The sequence below is a fragment of the Chiloscyllium punctatum genome, chromosome 6 (genome assembly GCF_047496795.1).
Source record: "Chiloscyllium punctatum isolate Juve2018m chromosome 6, sChiPun1.3, whole genome shotgun sequence".
Lineage (NCBI taxonomy): Eukaryota > Metazoa > Chordata > Chondrichthyes > Orectolobiformes > Hemiscylliidae > Chiloscyllium > Chiloscyllium punctatum.
Window position 1 is genome coordinate 59481208 of NC_092744.1, and position 22670 is coordinate 59503877.

Genomic DNA, 22670 nt, shown 5'->3' on the forward strand with positions numbered 1-22670 from the left:
GTGTATTATAGGCTCTGTCTAGAATACTAGGTACAAACCCCCTCCCCCATCCTGAAACTTCATGTTCTATTCTGCTTGCAGTAACGATCAACTACATCAACTTTGAGCCACCCCATATTCCCGTCCAATGTCTTTGTTTGGCTATTAGTACCACAAATTATCTCCAAGCCCCAGATTTACCACACAGCCATGCTCCTTCTGACCAACCATAGACCCCTTTGATTGGAAGAAGGACTACTCCACTTAGGCTTTCAGAATAGCAACTTAGTTGATTAGAGTGCATGCCACTTAGATTGCTGGCTCGGCTGTGGGTGTGACATTAACGTAGCATAATGCTGCACAGCTGCATGCCTGCTCAGTGCTGGCAAGCGGGACAAGCAGCTTAGCTTTCTCTCTGTGCTGAAAGGCTGTGCAACACAGAACTACCAGAAGTCTGTTAGGACTGAATGAAGTACTAACGCACAAAAGGTAAGGCAAAGCAGAAACCCTGATCATTAAAATAAGTGCAAAGTTTGTATAAGTACTAAGAAAGCAAGTTGCGCCCTCAGATATACCATATTCTGATGCATGAAATGGGTGTTTATACTGCCCATGAAGCAGATCAGCACAGCATTGCAATGTAACATGTCAGACAGTTCCACAGTGTAGTATTGAAGCATTGGACTGTATTATAAGTTAGGTCAACATTTGACATGATGATGTGTTAAGATTGGTGCTTTTGTGATGCTGATTCCTGCAGACAGAAGATGTATGTGTTGCTGTCCATGCAGCATGTTCTAAAGTGTTGAGGAATGTTGGTCAAGATGGATCTCCTTTGAAATGTAAGCAAGCTGCAGCCGCCAAGTAACTGGCTCTGACATTCAAGTTGGGTATTGTCATCAAACGCTGGATAGTTTCATCAGAGTCATGTTGACTCAAAACTTGCTCTCCTGCCTCTGGAGACTCACTGCAATGTCCAGCATTTGTTGTTTTCAGTACAAATTCCAGCATCTACATTAATTTGCTCCTACACTGGGTATTGGCAACATTTAGTTTCTCACCAAAAAAAAAAGCATCCTGCATATAAAGGCAAAATCAGCTAATATTGAGATGTCAGTGCATGCAAATATATCTTTTGTTGCTTTTAGCAAGAGTTTTGTGAAGATGCTCAAATCTTAGGGGGAGAATCAGACTTTTTATTCTTGAGTTAAGAATCTTATTCGTTCACTCTTCACCTATTCTTCCAACTCTCATAATGCCCAATTGATATGTTGTGAAAGCTCTGCCCTGATCTCTTCCACACATTCTTTCTCTGATCTTACCTCTGTATGTTACAGGCTTCAGTCCTGTGTCCCTAGCTTACTTTGCATTCCCTTTTTACCTTTGTCTCAGTATTGTTAAACAGTCTTCAGTTTGGGCCTTCTCTCTGGATCTCACTCTTTAACCTCTTGCACTTTTGTACTTCACCCTTCTCTTTGAAAGCCTTTCAATCACACCTGACCTCTTCCCAATATCTTGGCATCTCTCCATCTATCAATTTATGAAGGATTGGGAATTTTATTGTGTTAATGAAGCTATTTAAAATAATTTGGTGTATCGAATACAAAAAACGGTACCTTTTCCTCTTCCAAAGGGATTATCTTAAGAAATTTTTACAACACAGATAACAGCTGTCCAAAGTCACAAGGCATCCCTTTACAGTTATGGTCTGATTATGTGAAACTGTAAATTTTTTATGTTCATGTATATGCCTACTGTGATCAAAGCCTGGAGCTTACTGAAGTTTTGAATACTTACTCCACCAGGAACATTGTGTACATGATTGGTAGCCTGGAATATTTTGGGAGGTTCATTGCCCACTTTTGTATAAGTCATTACACTGGAGCTGTTCAAAGAGTGACCAACACGGTCTGAAGGTTGGATTCCCTATCAACAAAAAAAAACACATTTTTAGAAGATGCAGCTTGACAAAACATTTTATAAAATTTTAGAAGCCTACACTGTGTTATGAGGTTGAAGGAGTATGCTGTACCTTTAAGAGAGCGCGAATACTGTTCTAAATGGACAGTTTATAAGACCTGTATGATATGACTAGATGGCAGTCTCAGAGTTACTGAAAAACTGAAAATATGTAACATTTGGCTGTGAAACGGATACGTGAGTTGGTTGATTTTTGACAACAATTCGAATTTAACTTGTGCCCCAGGATACTAAATCGGTTGAGTTTGAATTTACTGCCTTGCCAACATTGAACCAATGAGACGATCTGATGTTGGAGATATAAAAATGCAGGCATTTTGAAAATTGGAGACAGAGAAACTGCCATCAACCCAGATCCAAAAAATTAGGAAACACTCTCCATCAAAGGTAACTTTTCATATAAAACAGATTTGCAGTAAAAAGAAAGAAGACGACCTACGGAAATCTTCAGCTGGAAGAAGAAAGACACCAAAGACGACAGCCGCTGTATGGTTTTGAAATTAAGTTGATGTAATTTAATAAGAGTGTTATTGGAACAGCATATTATTAGAGAGTTGCAGGCAGGTAATAAGCACAGAGTCATAGAGATGTACAGCATGGAAACAGATCCTTCGGTCCAACCCGTCCATACCAACCAGATAGCCCAACCCAATCTAGTCCCACTTGCGAGCACTCGGCCCATATCACTCCAAACCCTTCCTATTCATATACCCAGCCAAATGCCTCTTAAATGTTGCAATTGTACCAGCCTCCACCACATCCTCTGGCAGCTCATTCCATACACGCACCACCTTCTGTGTGAAAAAGTTGCCCCTTAGGTCTCTTTGATATCTTTCCCCTCTCATCCTAAACCTATACCCTCTAGTTCTGGACTCCCCGACCCCAGGGAAAATACTTTGTCTCTCTATCCTATCCATTCCCCTCATCATTTTGTAAACCTCTATAAGGTCACCCCTCAGCCTCCGACGCTCCAGGGAAAACAGCCCCAGCCTGTTCAGCCTCTCCCTATGGCTCAAATCCTCCAACCCTGGCAACATCCTTGTAAATCTTTTCTGAATCCTTTCAAGTTTCACACCATTTTTTCGATACAAGCAGCTAAGAGAAAAGGAGTTGTGAACGGTTGTTGGGGGTTCTCTGCACTCATATTTTAACAGATTATGAGGAGAAGTGAGCTTTTCTGGGTTTTTGGTTTAATTAACAGAAGGGTTCACCACTATGTCATAAAAACTGCATTTTGAATATTTTTACAATATGAAAAGCAAGGCTACAATTCTGTAAAGGAAGAATTTCCCTTTGATTGTGTCTAAATTGCACTTACACTTTTGTTTTGCATGTCAAACATTTCTTTTCTGATTTGTTCCATCATGGTGCTCATCCTGTTGAAAGGATCTGTCCAGGAAGAAGCCTATAATAGTATGGCAAAAGCAAACAAAAAACTTAGCACAGCAATAGTGTTTTTCTGAATAAAATAACATATGGGCAACACTAAAATGAAGTTATAAATAGCACAGAGTTCAATTTTCTATGGTAAAGTATTTGTAAAGTTAAGCCGCTTCAACTTTCTCTGGGTAATTCAGGGTGAAATCAGGATCACATCATGTGAATACTGTCTGAACTCCAATAGCTTAATCTGACAACCCCAATGACTAAACAAAATGCTACAAACTCTTTGTCTGCCAACTGAATATTGGACTCTCATTTTGTTATCGGGAGCTCAGTTCCCAGCTACTACAGACTCACCGACTCCCACAGCTACCGGGACTACACTTCCTCCTACCCTGCCTTATTCCTAATTTCTCCGCCAGTGCCTCATCTGTTCCCAGGAGGACCAATTCCACCACAGAACATATCAGAGGGCCTCCTTCTTCAAAGATCACAATTTCTCCTCCCATGCAATTGACAATGCCCTCCAGTGTATCTCATCCACTTACTTTCCATTTTAACAACATCAGTCTTTTTCCAAATCTCTCACTTTCCACTTTTGTAAATGCTTGCATAAAGTATTGTCAAAGTGTCATTTTTGCCAATTAACAACTTTTCGTTGTCGACATTTTAATTCCTGGAAGTTCAAATCCATCCTTGCATCCCTACCAATGTTTACGCATCAAGGAGGTTACCTTTATGTTTTCTAAATTTCTACTTCTGCTTTTGGCAGTATTGATTTATTCATAATATTCATTCTAGGTTCCATATCAAAACTGGCCCTCTCCACACAGTTTGTCTAACTCTAACTCATCAGTAACCTGTTCACAGTTGTGCGGTTTGTGTTTCACCAGACGTAGAGGTCATAGTGTCGTACAGCACAGAGACAGGCCCTTTGGCCCAATTGGTCCATGCCGACCAAAATGTCCACCCATACTAACCCCATTTCCCTGCACTGGCCCCCTATCCTTCGAACCTTTCCTAACTATGTATTTGTCCAAATGCCTTTTAAATGTTGTTAATTTATGTGCCTGAACCACTTCTTCTGGCAGCTCATTCCATATGTGTACCAACCTCTGTGTACAAACATTGCCCCTTAGGTTTCCTTTCCTTCTTTCCCGACTAACCTTAAACTGATGCCCTCTGGACCTTGAAACTCCAACCCTGGGGAAAAGACCATGTGCATTCACCCTTTCCATGCCACTCATGATCTTATATACTTCTATAAGATTCCCGCTCTTATAGCTTGTCCTACCTTGTTCTTCCTCTCCCTATAGCTCAGACTGTTGAGTCCTGGCAACATCCTTAAAAATTTCTTCTGCACGTTTTCCAGTCCAATAACATCTTTCCAATAACATTTTTATATCACCAACATTAGATCTTCTCATTGATTTGATGTTGGCAAAACAATAAATTCAAACTCGATTAGGTTTTAGTATCCTGGGACATAATTTTAAATGGTTTGTTAAATTCAAATGACTGTCAAAACAGTAACAAGCAATCTATTTCACAGTCCATCTTCTGCAGCTACATCGGTATCATTTCCTACCATTTCCTCTGCTACATCAATGACTGTATCGGCACCATCTTGTGCTCCAACGAGGAGGTTGAACAGTTTATCAAGTCCACTAACACATTCCACCCCGACCGTAAGTTCACCTGGACCATTTCGGACACCTCCCTCCCACCCCTGGACCTCTCCATCTCCATTTCCAACTCAACACGGACAGCTACTACAGACTCACCGACTCCCACAGCTACCTGGACTACATCTCCTCCCACCCTGCCTCCTGTAAAAATGTTATCCCTTATTCCCAATTCCTCCGCCTCTGCTGTATCTGCTCCCAGGAGGACCAATTCCACCACAGAACATATCAGATGGCCTCCTTCTTCAAAGATCACAATTTCTCCTCCCATGCGGTTGACGATGCCCTCCAGCGTATCTCATCCACTTACTGCACCTCTGCCCTCGAACCCCACCTCTCTAACCACAACAAGGACAGAGCCCCCGGTCCTCACCTTCCAAATCACCGACCTCCAGATACATTGTATCAGCCACCGCCATTTCTGCATTCAAACAGACCCCACCAACAGGGATATATTTCACTCTTCAAAAGCAGGCCATTCAGCCCATTGAATCTACTCTGCCATTTGATCTTGGCTGATATGTTTCTCAACTCCATTCTCCTGCCTTCTCTGCATAACCTTTAATCTCCTTGCTAATCAAGAACCTATCTATCTCTGTCTTAAGTACACTCAATGACTTGACCTGCACAGCACTTTGTGGCAGTGAGTTATGTAGAGCCATTAGCCTCCTCATCTCAGTTCTAAAGGGTTGTTCCTTCACTCTGAGACTGTGTCCTTGGGCCCAACTCTCCTGCTAATGGAAACATCTTCTCCACGTCCCCCTATCCAGGTTTCTCACCATTCTGTAAGTTTCAATGGGATTCTCCTCATCATTCTAAACTTGAACAAGTACAGACTTGTAAGCTCTCAATTCAGAACTGCATTCACTCTCTTAAAGGTGCAGTACACGCCTTCAACTTCATAACAGTTTAAATCATTCTTGTAAATCTACTCTGGACCCCTACAATGTCAGCGCATTCCTCTTTAAATATTGGGCCCAAAACTGCTCATAATATTCCAAATATGGTCTGACTATAGTCTATACAGCCTCAACACTGCATCTCTACTCTTCTATTATAGCCCTCTCAAAAAGAATGCTTACATTGCATTTGCCTTCCTAACTGCCAAATGAACCTGCATGCTAATGTTTACAGAATCCTGAACTAGGACTCCTAAGTTCCATCATGTTTCAGATTTCCAAAGCTTTTCCCCATTAAGAAACAGTCTATGTTTCTATTCTTTCTGTCAAAGTTCATAACCTCACATTTCACACATTGTATTCCATATGCCACTTACTTATCCACGATCCTAGCAAGTTTTGAGAAGATTTGTAGCTCAGGTTGAGACTTTGGATTTAGCTTTGCTCTCTGAGCTTGGAGGTTCACTTCCAGATGTTTCGTTTCCCCACTACGTAACATCTTCAGTAGGCCTCAGGTGAAGCACTGCTGAAAATTCCTGCTTTCTATTTATACGTTTGAGTTTCTTTGGGTTGGTGATGTCATTTCTTGTGGTGGTGTTATTTCCTGTGGTAAAGTCACTTCCTGTTCCTTTTCTCAGGGGATGGTAGATGCGGTCTAACTCGATGTGTTTGTTGATAGAGTTCTGAATGAAATACCATGCTTCTAGGAATTCTCGTGCGTGTCTTTGTTTGGCTTGTCCTAGGATGGATGTGTTGTACCAGTTGAAGTGGTGTCCTTCCTCATCTGTATATGAGGATAATAGTGAGAGAGGGGCATGTCTTTTTGTGGCTAGTTGGTGTTCATGTATCCTGGTGGCTAGTTTTCTGCTGGTTTGTCCATTGTAGTGTTTGTTACACTCCTTGCACAGTATTTTGTAAATAACATTCGTTTTGCTCGTTGTCTGTATAGAGTCTTTCAAGTTCATGAGCAGCTGTTTGAGTGTGTTGGTGGGTTTGTGGGCTATCATGATATCAAAGGGTCTGAATAGTCTGGCAGTCATTTCCAAGATGTCTTTGATATAGGGGAGAGTGGCTAGGATGTCTGGATGTGTTTTGTCTGCTTGTTTGGGTTTGTTGCTGAGAAACCGGCGGACTGTGTTCATTGGGTACCCATTCTTTTTAAATACATGGTAAAGATGATTTTCCTCTGCTCTGCGTAGTTCTTCTGTGCTGCAGTGTGTGTTGGCTCATTGAAATAATGTTCTGATGCAGCTTTGTTTGTGGGTGTAGGGATGATTACTTCTGTAGTTCAATATTTGGTCCATATGTGTTGCTTTGCTGTAGACGCTGACTTGAAACTCTCCATTGGCTGTTCGCTCTACTGTGACATCTAGGAATGGCAGTTTGTTGTTGTTTTCCTCCTCTTTAGTGAATTTTATGCCAGTAAGGGTATTATTGATGGTCTTGAAGGTTTCCTCTAATTTGTTTCGTTTAGTAATGACAAAGGTGTCATCCACGTAGTGGACCCAAAGTTTGGGTTGGCTGGTTGGCAGAGCTGTTTGTTCAAGTCTCTACATTACTGCCTTTGCTAAGAACCCTGATATCGGAGACCCTATGGGTGTTCCGTTGGTTTGTCTGTAGGTTTTATTGTTGAAGGTGAAGTGTGTGGTAAGGCATAGGTCCACTATCTTGATGATACTGTCTGTGTTGATGGAGTTAGTGGTGTTTGGTGTATGTGTCTTTGAGTCTTCTTATAGTGTAGTCAGTGTTTCCTTGGCCAGGTTAATGTTAATTGATGTAAACAGGGCTGTTACATCAAAGGAGATCATTATTTCATCCTCTTCTATCTTAGTGCCTTTGATGGTCTTCAGGAATTCTTGGGTGGAGTGGATGGAGTGGTGTGAGTCTCCTATTAAGTACTTTAGTCTTTGGTGTAGCTCCTTGGCCAATCTGTAAGTTGGTGTTCCAGGTAGCGAGACTATAGGTCTGAGGGGGGCTCCTGGTTTATGAATTTCCGGTAATCCGTAGAAGGGTGGTGTGTTGGATCTGTCTGGTTTCATTTTTTTGGAAGTCAGTCTTATTTATTTCTATAGATTTCTGAAGTTTTTTAAAGAAGGGCTGTGATTTGATTCTCTAGTCGTGGGGTTGGGTCTATCGCCACCTGTTGGTATTTGTAAGTAGTGAATCGCTTTCTCAATGTAGTCTCTTCGATTTAGAATGACTGTCAAGCGTCCTTTGTCTGCAGGTCGGAATACAATGTCTTTATCTTTTTTTAGTCTTTCTAGTGCTTTCCTTTCTTGTGTATTGAGTGTGTTTCTTTCCTTTTTTCAGCTTAATGTTGGTGCCACTACCTGTCTGATGGTTTGGTGGCTTTCTTCTGTGAGTTGGTTGTCTTTTAGTGTTGTTTCTAATGCTGCTAAAAATCTTTCTGGTCCGCATCCTGGCAGTTGTAATTTAATCCTCTTACTAAGACAGCTTTTTCAGTGTCTCATAAGAGTTGGTCAGATAAGCTTTCTAACCATGCTTCTGTGTTGTCAGTGTTGTTACTTTGTGTAAGTTTGTCTAGTTTTTTCTGCAGGTCTAACTTTTTTTCATTTTCTGGGTTTGTCGCTGTCTAATATCTCTGGCTTGTCATATTGTGTTTATCCATTCATGGTCTGTTGCATGACTGAGTAAAGACTTTTGATGCAAAATTTCCTGGTTGTATTTATGGAGTCTGTTGTGGGCATCATTAACCATTTCTCTAAAGCACTCTGCGGTCATTTTGCTCTGTTATTCTTATGGCAAGTGGTGTGTTAAGGGGAGGTTTGTATTGAAGGCATTTAGGTCATACCTGTTTCCTTAGGCATTCTTGCAGGAATTACAACTGTTTGCAGGTGGCACTCTGTTGGATGGCATTCGTTTCCCATTTTGGGGCCAGTTTTAGCATATTGCGCCCATAGGTCTTAGTGGGTTTTGAGAAGATTTGTAGCTCAGGTTGAGGTTCTGGATGTAGGTTTGCTTGCTGAGCTTGGAGATTCATTTCCAGACGTTTCGTTATTATACTAGGTAACATCTTCAGTGGGCCTCAGGTGAAGCACTGCTGACAATTCCTGCTTTCTATTTATATATTTGGGTTTCTTTGGGTTGGTGATGTCATTTCCTGTGGTAATGTTATTTCCTGTGGGAAAGTCACTTCCTGTTCCTTTTCTTAGGTGGTGGTAGATGGGGTCTAACTCGATGTGTTTGTTGAAATGAGTTTCAGTTGGAATGCCATGATTCTAGGAATTCTCGTGCGTGCGTTTGTTTGACCTGTCCCAGGATGGATGTGTTGTCCCAGTTGAAGTGGTGTCCTTCCTCATCTGTATGTGAGGATACTAGTGAAAGAGGATCATGTCTTTTTGTGGCTAGTTGGTGTTCATGTATCCTGGTGGCTAGTTTTCTGCTGATTTGTTCAATGTAGTGTTTGTTACACTCCTTGTACGGTGTTTTGTAAATAACATTAGTTTTGCTCGTTGTCTGTATAGGGTCTTTCAAGTTCATTAGCTGCTGTTTTAGTATGTTGGTGGGTTTGTGGGCTATCATGATGCCAAGGGGTCTGAGTAGTCTGGCAGTCATTTCCAATATGTCTTTGATGTAGGGGATGGTGTCTGGATGTGTTTTATCTGCTTGTTTGGGTTTGTTGCTGAGAAATCGGCGGATTGTGTTCATTGGGTACCCATTCTTTTTGAATAGGTGATTTTCCTCTGTTCTGCGTAGTTCCGCTGTGCTGTAGTATGTGTTGGCTTGTTGAAATAATGTTCTGATGCAGCTTTGTGGATGTTGGAAATCTTCTATGACATAAGTAGATTTCCTTGTTGTTTAGCTTTGTACTACGATAGTTACAGTATCAATGATAAATTATTAATATTTGTTTAAGTTATAAATTTGGTCTCAGATCTGTTATTCATCGAATCTGATTGGGAACAATTGAATAAACCTTGAGAGGGACTGAATGTTTTAATTTCACGTTGCAACAGTAAAGCTGATTTGGTTTGGCTTGCTATCCCTGGTCGTAACACTCAGCTAATCAACACTCAAACATCTTTGATAAAATATGGCTTCAGTTCTCCCTCCATATACTTTTACCCTTGGACCAACTCAGTTGGCTGGATGGTTGGTTTGCAGTGCAGCGTGATGCCAATTCCCACACAGGCTGAGGTTACCATGAAGGACTCTTCTTCTTAACCTCTATCCTTGCCTGAGGTGAGAAGTTAAAACCACCACCAGTCGTGTCTCTCTCTAATGAGAGAACAGGCCTACAGTGTGGTACGATTGTGGTGACTTCATCTTTACCTTTGGAACTTCTCCAGGAAACTATCCTCAACTCTCTAACTTTTTATATAATATTCTCCACATTCTAATAAAATTGCAATGTAATTTTGATTTGCTACCCAACCCAAACACCAGCAGGAATCTAAAATCCATCATAAACTCAGCCCTAACATTGCCCATTTTGTGACACTGTTCCTGTAGATTTATGTTGAACTAAAATCTTATTTTAAAAAAACAGAGAACTATGCGTTAGATATTTAGCTCTACAAGTTATGAATACTATTTCTCTAAAACCCCAAACTCTTGCATCTTAATTAGAGTACAGAAATATTAATTATAATACCTCATTCCTTGTCACTGGTTGGGTTGAGGATCCCGGTTGGGAATTTGATATGAAGTCTTGTCCTAAAAGATTTGGAGCATTGCCCACCATCTCACGCAAGTGTTCATGGTGAAAACGGAATGGTTCCCTATAATTGAGGTACAGGTGAACTGTTTAAACCATAACAACTTTGAGTAATAGTTTGAGTTATGCAAAGGTAATAGACAGGAATATGCAACTGTTCAAGTGCAACTGTTCAATACCAGTGCAGCAAACTCAGTAAGTCACCACCAGTCTTTCAGCATGCACAATCTATCCATGAAAGTAAATGTTCAATTTCTTTTTGAAGACTAGTTTCTTAGTTTTAACATCAACTTTACTTGATTTAAAATTAAAAATTGGTGCAAAATAAAAATTGACATTGTAAAGTTCAGCAACTGATTTATTGTGATCCTGTTTTATGCTGCTGGCACAGGCCTGATTTACCTCAAATATTTTTTGATTTATATTTTAAAAATAAACATACTTATATACAGATCCAACCATATGGGAGTCTACAAAGTAAACACTAAGTGCTATCTATCCGACAGCCGAACATTCAGAAAAAAAAAGTTATGTAATGAATTGACAAACAAACTGGGCGGAACAGTGGCTCAGTGTTTAGCACTGCTGCCTCACAGCGTCAGGAACTTGGGTTTAATTCTAGCCTCGGGTGACTGTGGAGTTTGCACATTCTCTCTGTGTCTGCATGAGTTTCCTCTGGCTGCTCCGGTTTCCTCCCACAGTCCAAAGATATGCAGGTCAGGTGAATTGGCTGTGCTAAATTGTCCATGATATTAGGTGCATTAGTCAGAGGGAAATGGGTCTGGATGGGTTACTCTTCGGAGGGTCAGTGTGGACTTGGTGGGCCGAAAGGCCTGTTTCTACACTGCAGGGAATCTAATCAAACTGTATTTTCATTGCATTTCTAGCCCAGCTCGCTTCATTTGCATGCCACTTCCAATTCTCCTCTCCTTCCCCAAGACACTAGCTGGTGCCAATTCCCGATGTGACAGTCAGAGTAGTTAATCAGTGACAACTGCTCACCACATGCTTCTCTGAGCTTCACCAAACTTTGTCTTCACCACATATTTCTCATATGCTCCATGACACCTTCATTTCTTAGTGCTCACTCACTTTGCACATACTGGGAGACTGCCAATGTCTTGCATTGCAGTGAAGAAGGCGTTTGGTATGCTTTCTTTTATTGGTCAGAGTATTGAGTACAGGAGTTGGGAGGTCATGTTGCAGCTGTACAGGACATTGGTTAGACCACTGTTGGAATATGGCGTGCAATTCTGGTCTCCTTACTATCGGGAAGATGTTGTCAAACTTGAAAGGGTTCAGAAATGATTTACAAGGATGTTGCCAGGGTTGGAGGATTTGAGCTACAGGGAGAGACTGAACAGGCTGGGGCTGTTTTCCCTGGAGCGTCGGAGGCTGAGGGGTGACCTGATAGAGGTTTACAAAATTATGAGGGCATGGATAGGATAAATAGACAAAGTCTTTCCCTGGGGTGGGAGAACTAGAGGGCATATGTTTAGGGTGAGAGGGGAAAGATATAAAAGGGACCGAAGGGACAACTTTTTCATGTAGAGGGTGGTACGTGTATGGAATGAGCTGCCGAGAGGAAATGGTGGAGGCTGGTACAATTGCAACATTTAAAAGGCATTTGGATGGGTACATGAATAGGAAGGGTTTGGAGGGATATGGGCTGGGTGCTGGCAGGTGGGACTAGATCGGGTTGGGATATCTGGGCGGCATGGGCTGGTTGGACCGTAGGGTCTGTTTCCGTGCTGTACATCTCTATGACTCTAAGTGCAAAAGGAAAAGGAAGGAAACTTGTCATGGTTGGGAGCACTTAATAGGCAAAGGGCTGGACATTTTGTTGTATGAAACTGTGCTACATGAATGTCACAGTTGCAGCAAGTACCAGCACCTTGCGTAAAATGTTACATGTTCTTTAATCAAATGGCATTGTCTGAAAATCAAAAAGTAGCAGCTACTTGTGGCGTCAGTAGGGTCAATCAGGAGCAACACCACAATCAGACAAAAGGTTTCTGTGATTCCAGTAAAGGCAACTGGCCATGGTCAGTCAACTATTTGGTCCAACCAGAGTTTGGGGATTGTTTCATGTTCAGTCCTGCAGTTAAACAGGATGCTATACAGACATCAGTGCAGGGTCTGGGCCAATATCAGTTGGGACTGTTTTGAAATGTCAGTCTGGGGCTTTGTGCATTAAGGATCATGGTCCATGTATTCCAAGGGAAAGTAGGAAACTCAGGTCTGCAGATGGGCTTCAATGGACTGGATTGTGAAGGGAGTTATTACAGTGAAAGGGGGAAACTCAAGAAGGGTAAGGTCGCATACAACATTGTAAGGGATGCGAAGATCCAGTCAGGGCTATCAATCATTTCCTTATTTTCATTGACAAGATTATGTTAACTGTTGCTCCTGAGCAATGTAATTATAAATTATTTTTATGTTGATCTTGATGCCTATACAAGTTCCTTTTCTAATTCTCTTCCTGCAATTCTCATTCGCTGTTTGCAACAATTTTTCGTATCTTTATTATTCTCCAGAGTTCGTGTCCTTTTGTTCTGCATTTTATATAATTTTCCTTTTAATTTTTAATCGTTTCTTACCTCTTGAGCTGTCCATTACTATTTTGTTTTCAGCAAGTTCTTGTCCCTTGTATAAATAAGTTCTGTGAACATTAAATTCCCTTTTGAATATCTCCCACTGTTGTCATTTATCTAATAATAAATTTGCTCAATTTCCTATGGTTACTCTCCATTTCATCTCACCCTTAACAACATCTTGAATCTTAGCAGATATTTCATACTTTTCCCTTTAATTTATGATCACTGTTAGACAAATATTGACGTACCTTCAGTAATCATGCTAAATTTAATATCGGTAGGTACCTTATTGGTTCTAGACCTGATTAAAAACCTATCCCAGACACAATTAAGAAATTCACTGTGTTTCCTGATACATGCTTGTCCCAATCAATATGTAAGTTAAAATCAAACATTAAAAACACTCTAATCTTCCCACATACACGTACAACCTCTGTACTAATACAATTTCTTACTTCATGGTCATTGCCAGAAAAACCTACACATAATTCCTTAATGGTTTTAAGTCCTTTTCTACATTTCAATTCTATCCATAAAATCTGCACGTTTATTTCAATGTCATAATCTCTCATTATGAAAAAAATTTCACCCTTAATCAGTAAGGCTGCACATATAAAATTTGCAATGTAGATTTCACGAAGACTTGGGAATAAAAGAAAAAAAAAGTGAAGTACCCTCTCTAGACAAGTAGTTGCTCTGAAGCAAAATCATTTTCACAGAATCACAGAATCCCTACAGTGCAGCATCAACTTTCCCAACAGCATCCCATTCAGACACACAAGAGAAAAAAAACAAAGTTATAGATATTTTAACACAAATATCAAAACAAAGTTACAACCTGTTTCCCAACACCATCCATTACAGAGTCTCAATCCCAGATAAACATCACTCCATTTCAGCTTCTCCAATCTTTACTTAACTGATGTTTGAGCTGTCATCATTCAAAGTTCTTTTCCTGCAGTTTTTCCTGAAATTCTCTCTTCTCTCCTTGCTCTTTCCCACTGAGACTAATGCAGCGGAAGTTACAGTGGTGCTTTCATTGGCAGTTTTACAATCAGTTGCACGATCCTTAGATTTGCAGATTGGTTGAGATTTTGTAGTTCTGACTTTTTAGGGATTCTATTAACCCAGGTGAATAGGAATTGCTCTTCTTTCAAGAGGCCCAGCCAGCTGCTCCATTATACTATCTCAAACAGACTACCTTCACACACAGATTTACAAAGGTGGGGCTGTCTAAAACACAAAAGTTAACGAAAGCACTGCCTGTCCTGAACTAGACAGATAATAGCGAAGGTCAATAATTTGGGGGGGAGAAGTTAATTGATACAGAGTTTCGTTCTGATGTCAGAATGAAAGATTGTTTATTAATTTCACAAAGGAACAGCCATGAATGTTAACACTTGGTATCTTGTTTATACAGATTCGCTGATGTTCAGGCAAATATTCTTAATTATCTTACCCTTCCTGCCTGTCTATTTTCCAGTATACAGCAAATGTGTTCTATAATTCAAAATTAAATTTTAATCTAAATGTTTAAGGAAAGGCTGTAAACTTTCTCATCCCCACTCCATTCAATCTCTGCTCAATTCAGACCTCACTCACTCATCCTATCCATGACCTGGACTTGTCCACCTGGCCCAGATGTGGGTAGCCAAAGTGTAAAAGCAATGATAATGATGGAGGATACTGGGAAACATTTTGTCAACAAGGCTCAATCACTAAAAGTTTATGAAACATAGAGTGATGGAGGACAGAAGTGGTCGGCAGAGCTCAAACAGCAGAGTCTGGCATTTAGACCCTTGAAATGCACATCTGTTTTATCCAGATATATGATCTAACTAGTAATTAGCAAAAAAAAAGAGCTGTCTGACTGTTAAACAAGCTTGCTCACATCCCACTCAGGAGTTCAAGAGTTGTGAAAAGTGTTCCCTCAGACATCAAAGTATTCAACTCTTGAACAAACAAACTCAATTTAAGATGAGCAAGTATTTGTCATGAAAGAAAACTGCATAGTCACAGTTTTAACAGGATGCATTTAACAGGTCTTGCATGATATGAGCTCAATATCAATAAATGTACAAAAATAAATATACATGAACAATTATTAAAAGGTCCCATTTCAATTTATTAGACTTTCTTCTTCTCTTACCAATACCCAATTCCGAAATTAAAACAGTGGGTAATGATTTGCATTAACGCTAAAGATAAGAGGCTAAATTAGTTAGGTTAAATTTAAAGTGCATGATCCTCTCAAAATGAGTGCTGTAGTTATGCTCAACCTTTTAAACAATGTAACAGTAACAATCTGTTTAAGTATATGAATTACGGTACAGAGCGGGGAGATAAGAGGTACTGACAGTTCAGTCAGAACGGTTGAGTTACTATGGAAACCAGCAGACCCAAATCTAAAGGTAGAGATAACATGAGCCAGCATGTGTTGAGTTATAAACATACGCTGAACGTTCAGTATTTTTGAGAATTTCTTTTGGTTTCTAAGTTAACTTACTCATTTGCATATTCTCAAATGAAGATCTTTAAGTGCTTGATATGCACAGACTTGAGAGTGGTAATATTTCACGATTTTCATCACATCCCGGCATTGTCAACAGGTACTTCTAGGCTAAATCACCAGTACTGGTTTGAACATTTATATCAACGGACAAGCAAGTACATTTACTTAATTATAAGTTAGATAAGGGGTCCAAGCTCAGGTCAGAACTGTGTGGTCTATTTGAGGATTCAGACCAAAAAATGAGTTTGTGGGTGAAGTAATTAAAGATGGTGCAGTGCCAAGACATGGTAAATATGGAGATTGTATTATGTTCAGGGTAAACCAGGTGAATAAATGAAAGGCCATTAGGAATAAGAATAATTGCAGGATAAATCAGGAGAGATCTTTTCCAATATGAAAAAGGATCAAACTAAACTCCACTCAAGACAAACTGAAATTCAGTGGGGACCTAAGATATAAATATTGTTACACATGGAGTGCCATTAGTTTGGCTGCGTATGGGCTGAGACATAGCCAAATATTGTCAAAGCTGTCTGATCTGTGCAAAGTATAATATGGAAAACCCAATAAAATTAAGTTAGTCAATCAGTCTAAACCAAAGGGCTGTAATCACAATGAAGAGGTATGTTGAACAAAACATTTTTTAAAATTCATCCATGAGTCATGGGTGTCACTAGCTTGCCATCATCTTCTGTCCATCCCTAGTTGTCCTTGAGAAGGTGATGGTGAGCTGTCATCTTGAACTGCTGCAGCCCAGGTGCTGTAAGCTGACTCACAATCCTGTTAGAAAGGTAATTCCAGCATTTGACCCAACAATACCGAAAGAACTGCAATATACTTCCAAGTTAAGACAGTGAGTAGCTTGAAGGGGAACTTTCAGGTGGTGGCCTTCCCATGTACCTGCTGCTCTTGTCCTTCGAGATGAAAACAGTCATACTGAAAGACCTTTGGTGAATTTCTGCAGTGCATCTTGTAGATAGTACACACTGCTGCGACTGACGATCGGTGGTGGACTGACTGGATGTGGTGCCAATCAGACGTGTTGCTTCGTCCTGGATGGTGTCAAGCTTGAGTGTTGTGGAGCTGCACTCACACAAGCAAATGTAGAGTATTCCATCACACCCCTGACTTGTGCCTTGTAGATAGAGTCATAGAGTCATACAGCATAAAAACAGTCCCTTCAGTCCAACTAGTCCATGCCAACCATGTTCCCAAACAAGTTCTACTTGCCTGCATTTGGCTCTTTTCCCTCCATACCTTTCCCATCATGTACCTATTCAAACATCTTTTAAATGTTGTAAACTGTATCTGCACCCACCACTTCCTCTGGCAGTTCATTCTACACATGAACCACTCTCTATGTAAAAACGTTGCCTCTCACATTCTTTTTAAAACTTTCTCCTCTCCCCTTAAAATTATGCCCCCTAGTTTTGAACAAGCTTTGGGGAGTCACGAGGTAAGTTACTCACCACAGTATTCCTAGCCTCTGACCTGCTCTTGTAGCTACTGTATTTATAGAGGCCTAGAGATGTACAGCACCCTTCAATCTAGTCCCGTTTGCCAGCACTTGGCCTATATCTCACTAAATCCTTCCTATTCATATACCCATCCTTTTAAGTATTAGAATTGTACCAGGCTCCACCACTTTCTCTGGTAGTTCATTCCACGCATGCACCACTCATACAGTCAGAAATGTACAGCATGGAAACAGATACTTTGGTCCAACCCATCCATGCCAACCAGATATCCCAACCCAATCTAGTTCCACCTGCCAGCATCCAACCCATATCCCTCCAAACCCTTCCTATTCATATACCCATCCAAATGCCTCTTAAATGTTGTAATTGTTCCAGCCTCCACCACTTCCTCTGGCAGCTCATTCCATACACGTACCACCTTCTGTGTAAGAAAGTTGCCCCGTGGGTCTCTTTTATATCTTTCCCCTCTCATCCTAAACCTATGCCCTCTAGTTCTAGACTCCCCGATCCCAGGAAAAAGACTTTGTCTGTTTATCCTATCCATGCCCCTCATAATTTTGTAAACGTCTATAAGGTCACCCCTCAGCCTCCGACACTCCAGGGAAAACAGCCCCAGCCTGTTCAGCCTCTCCCTATAGTTCAAATCCTCCAACGCTGGCAACATCCTTATAAATCTTTTCTGAACCCTTTCAAGTTTCACAACATCTTTCAGATAGAAAGGAGACCAGAACTGCACGCAATATTCAAACAGTCACCCCTCAGCCTCCAACACTCCTGCATGAAAAAGTTGCCCCTCAGATCCCTTTTAAATCTTTCCCCAATCATCTCAGTTTTGGACTCTCCTTTTCTGGGAAAAAGACCTTGGCAAATCACTGTATCCATGCCGCTCATGATTTTATAAACTTCCACGGCAAGTCTAGTTCAGTTTCTGGTCAATGGTAAACTCCAGAATGTTGACAGCAGGTGATTGAGTTAATGTAAAGGGACGGTGGTTAGACTGGCTCTTATTGGAGATGTTCATTGCCTAGCATTGGGAGGGGCATGAATGCTACTTGCCATTTGTCAATTCAAGCCTGGATATTGTCCAGATTTTGTCGCATTTGAACATCAACTGCTTTTGTATCTGAGAAGTTGAGAATGGTGCTGAAAATTTGTGCAATCAATCATTAACGAACATACCACACTGACCCGAAGATGGAGGGAAGGTCATTGTTTAAGCAGCTGAAGATAGCTAGGCTTACGACACTACCTTGAGGAACTCCTATAGAGATGTCCTGGAGCTGAAGTGAATGACCCCCAGCAACCACAACCATGTTCCTTCTGGCAGGTATGATTCCAACTCATGGAGAGTTTGCCCTAATTCCCTTTGTTCCAGTTTTGCTAGGGATCCTTGAGGTCACACTCATTCAAATACAGCTTTGATGTTAGGGATTGTTAGTTCCAGAGATGAGGTGATATTCATCTCATTCGTCCATGTTTGAATTAAGACTGTAACGAGGTCAAGAGATGTCAAGCATTAACAAGGGGTAAGGTGCAGACAAACCTAGCCAATAGCACGGTTAGAGTATCAGATGACTTGGATAGTAATTGAGTCAACATTACAAGAATGCATTATAACTGGTGGAAGCAAGGAGAGTGGCAGCAATCTTTGCATTTTGTTTTCTCCTGGTCAGTCTTTGTATTTGCTGATATCAGAGACTGATAGTATCCCAGATGGAACAGATGGTAATGCTGCCTGCAGGGTATACAGAACAGAAATGTTTCTCCCTGGGAACATGGAAATTAAAAGCATTTCTTAAGATATTGCTCTCTCATGATATGGCAATTATGGGTCTTAACCGGTCATTAAACTTCTTGCTCAATTTTGACTTCTATAATAATAGCCTATGTAGGCATATTATTTATTACAACACAGAGATCAGTGAAACTGAGAAGCTCAATAAAAGGATTGAGTTAACATGACGTTAGCAGACCAAAGACTGAATGCTAAGATAACAAGTCTGAGAATGATAAATGTGCACTTAGAACGTTACAAAGGCCCAACATCTCTTCTTCCTCAGGCAGCTGAGGAAATTTGGGATGACAGCGAATACCCTTGCCAACTTTTATAGGTGTTCCATTGAGAGCATTCTGTCTGGATGTATCACTACCTGGTATGGCAACTGTACCATTCAAGATCGGAGATGGTTAGAGAGAGTGGTGAACTCAGCCTGGACAATCACAAAAGACAGCCTCCCATCTATAGAATCCATGTACCAGGCCTGCTGTCAAGAAAAGGTCGCCAGCATTCTCAAAGATCCATCCCACCCTGGCAATGCTTCTTTTACAACCTCTACCATCGGGGAGAAGGTAGAGAAGCCTGAACACATGCACCAGCTGGTTTTGCAACAGTTTCTACCCTGCTGTTGACAGAATACTGAATGGACTCACAAACTCTTAACACTTGTGTTTTTGTTTTTGCTGCTGTTTACATATTATTTACTATCTATGCTACTTAAGTCTGTAGTCTGCCTGTATTGCTCGCAAGGCAAAGCTTTTCACTGTGCCACGGTACACATGACAATAAACTTAATTCAATAGAACTCCATCTTGAAGTTCTTTGTGCAACTAGGATGATTTTTCCCTTTCTTAAGCTTGGATAAGACCCTTACTTGTTTGATGCAGACTTGAAAATGGTCACAATAGTGTTTTTTCTAAAAGCCATTGTTCTCTGTTCTCAGCATGGTCCCACCTTAATCCATAAACCTGCTCCGCTCCCAACATTACCAATCTCCAATTTCAGTCACAGCTGGCCCCAACCTCTGTGCTTCATCACCACCCTGTTGCCTCATGCCACTTAGCTCTCGTCTCTGCCACCCTAAACCCTCTCCTGAAGGTCAGTCATCTCAGCTCTAGGACATCTCTGCAGGAATCGCTCAGGGTAGTATCCTAGGCCCAACCATCTTCAGCTGCTTCATTGATGACCATCATAAGGTCAAAAGTGGGGATGTTCGCTAATGATTGCACAATGTTCAACACCATTTGCGATTCCTCAGATACTGAAGTAGTCCATGTTCAATTGCAACAAAATCTGGACAATATCCAGGCTTAGACTGACAAGTAATATTCACACCACACAAATGACAGGCTATGACCATCATGAATAAGAGACAATTTAACCACTGTCCTATGACATTCAATGGTGTTGCCAACACTGAATCCTCCACTATAAACATCTTGGGGGGAGTTATCTTGACCAGAAACTCAACAGGAGTCACCACATAGAGCAGCTCCAAAAGCAGGCCAGAGTCTAGGAATACCAAGCCAAGTAACACACCCCTTGCCCTCCCCCACATGTGGCCTGCAGCGGGTGAAGAAGGCAGCTCACCTCCACCTTCTTGAGCGTAATCAGGGATAGGCAATAAATGCAGGTCAACCAGCGACACCCATCTCCCACAGAAACGAATAAAAAAGTTATTCAATTCCTTCTTGAATGTCTTCATTGAACCTGCCTTGATGCAGTGGGCACCAATGTGCTATCAGAAGAAGTTTCATGTGCTGAAGAAAGGTCACTGGACACGAAATGTTAACTCTGCTTTCTCTCCACAGACAGTGTCATTCTGGATGAGTTTTCCAGCAATTTCTGATTTTGTTTCACATGTGGTCCATTATTTTTTTTTCTGCAACTCCCTTAGATCTGCATCCTTTTTTGCTCTCCAGACTTCCTATATATTAATTCTTTTTCCATCTACATGGTTCAGATAGCTCTCAGCTCTATTCCCTGGTCGTGACAACTACCTCTATCAAATGTGTAAAAAGGAGGTACTCCAGCTGACATGGGACATAGAACAGTAGAAGCCCTTCGGCCCTCGCTGTTGTGCTGTCCTTTTATCCGAGTCTTAAGATCAAACTAACCTACATACCCTTCATCGTACTTACCTTCCATGTGTCTATCCAAGAGTCACTTGCATGTAGGTAAAAACAATTACTGCAGATGCTGGAAACCAGAGCCTAGGTCAGAGTGGTTTGGACAAAAGCCCTTAATCAGGAATAGACAGGAATAAACGTCGATTTTCCTGCTCCACAGACGCTGCCTGACCTGCTGTGCTTTTCCAGCACCACTCTGATCTAGTCGCTTTACATGTCCCTCATGTATCTAAGTAAATATTGTAACCCAAGCTTACGCGAAGAATGGATCATCCTCTATCTCACGGAACATGGTCCAGGGAAGGGGGACCTTCACTGATGCTGTCCCTGCCGCCCGGCTCCGCACTGTCTCTCTCAGCCGCTTTTACATCTGGCGATGCGCATTCGCACGTTCAGACACCTCAGCCCCCTCCAGGTCGCCTACAATCACCCATCCAACCCTCCCAACCGCCCTCCCTCCCTCCAGGGAACTAAGCCCCTGCCTCTATTGACGGACTCTCGGGGAAACTTCCAGAGCTGGACCACGTTTTGTTTTAACGGACGACGCCAACGTCACCATGGCAACGCTCACACAGTGACTCGCAGCATGATTGGTGGAAGTCCGTCCCCTGCCATAATAGTCACCGCGGCAACCTCCAATCACAGGCGCGGGCGTCGCCGTATCACAAACCGAGGGCGATGACATCAGCTGTGCAGTGGTGAGCATGCGCGTTTGGCTCACAGGAGGAAGTGATAATTTTTTTTCCCCCAATTTGCTGATCAAAGTCCTCACTGTCTCCAAGCTATACTGGGAATAAATGCTGTACGATCTAAACTCATGAACGCATTTCAGTAAATGGTAACCAAAATAATATTTCAGAATATGTTGAATATATAGTGACAGAAAGTGCAGTGATTTTATTATCGAACATAACTGCTCATCTTGAAAATGAAAAATATGCAATATTTGTCAGATCGGACAAAACTTATAATTAATGCAATTTCCCTGTGTGACTTGTCATTACCTTCATTCAACCTGATATTGTGCATTGTAAAATGGGAAAGTTGTGTCCCCACCATTGCAAGGGTGGCAATATTTTAAAACAATGAGTGATCACACTGGAGAACACTGTTTCGAGTTCAGCAACTGGATACCTGGCCAGATTCTGTAATGTTGGAAGTCTCCAATTTGAATACTCCTGTGGTGCATTAGTAACGTCCCTATTTCTGGGCCAGAACATTGCAGTCCTGCTTGTTCTGGAGATTTATCAAAACACGTTTAAACAGGATGGTTAAAATAAGTACAATTTCCACGAGGTATATCCATCTCTGCCATTATTTTAACTCATGACAAAGTTATCAAGTGAACTACATTACAGCTCAAAGATCTAACAAAGTAAATCAGTTGGGCAGGAAACATATGCCTGATTTGGAGTTAATATCCAGGTACAAGTGTCAATCGATGTAAATGCTACACCATCTTCTTTTGATGTGCTATCTCACCATGGAAGCAAAGTGACTAAACCCAATACTGTCAATGAATTCAACTGCTGGAGGGACTATGTCATACTAGTGGCAACATTGGAAAAGGGGA

General features: G+C 41.3%; 1 protein-coding gene across 2 annotated transcripts in view; it reads right to left on the reverse strand.

Annotated features, from left to right (window-relative positions):
* mlf1 (myeloid leukemia factor 1) overlaps nucleotides 1-21611 on the reverse strand; it is a 42955-nt gene extending 21344 nt beyond the window's left edge. Inside the window, exons 1-4 of one of the 2 annotated variants that reach the window (XM_072572742.1) lie at nucleotides 21355-21607; nucleotides 10542-10668; nucleotides 3278-3364; nucleotides 1777-1905 (exon numbers count right to left, since the gene is read on the reverse strand). In XM_072572742.1, the coding sequence (XP_072428843.1) occupies nucleotides 1777-1905; nucleotides 3278-3364; nucleotides 10542-10668; nucleotides 21355-21389 (378 nt within the window). In that variant the 5' untranslated portion in view covers nucleotides 21390-21607. Of the gene's footprint in view, nucleotides 1-1776; nucleotides 1906-3277; nucleotides 3365-10541; nucleotides 10669-21354 lie in introns of both variants that reach the window. The other variant, XM_072572743.1, reaches the window with a different exon arrangement.
* Between the last annotated feature and the right edge of the window lie 1059 nt (nucleotides 21612-22670).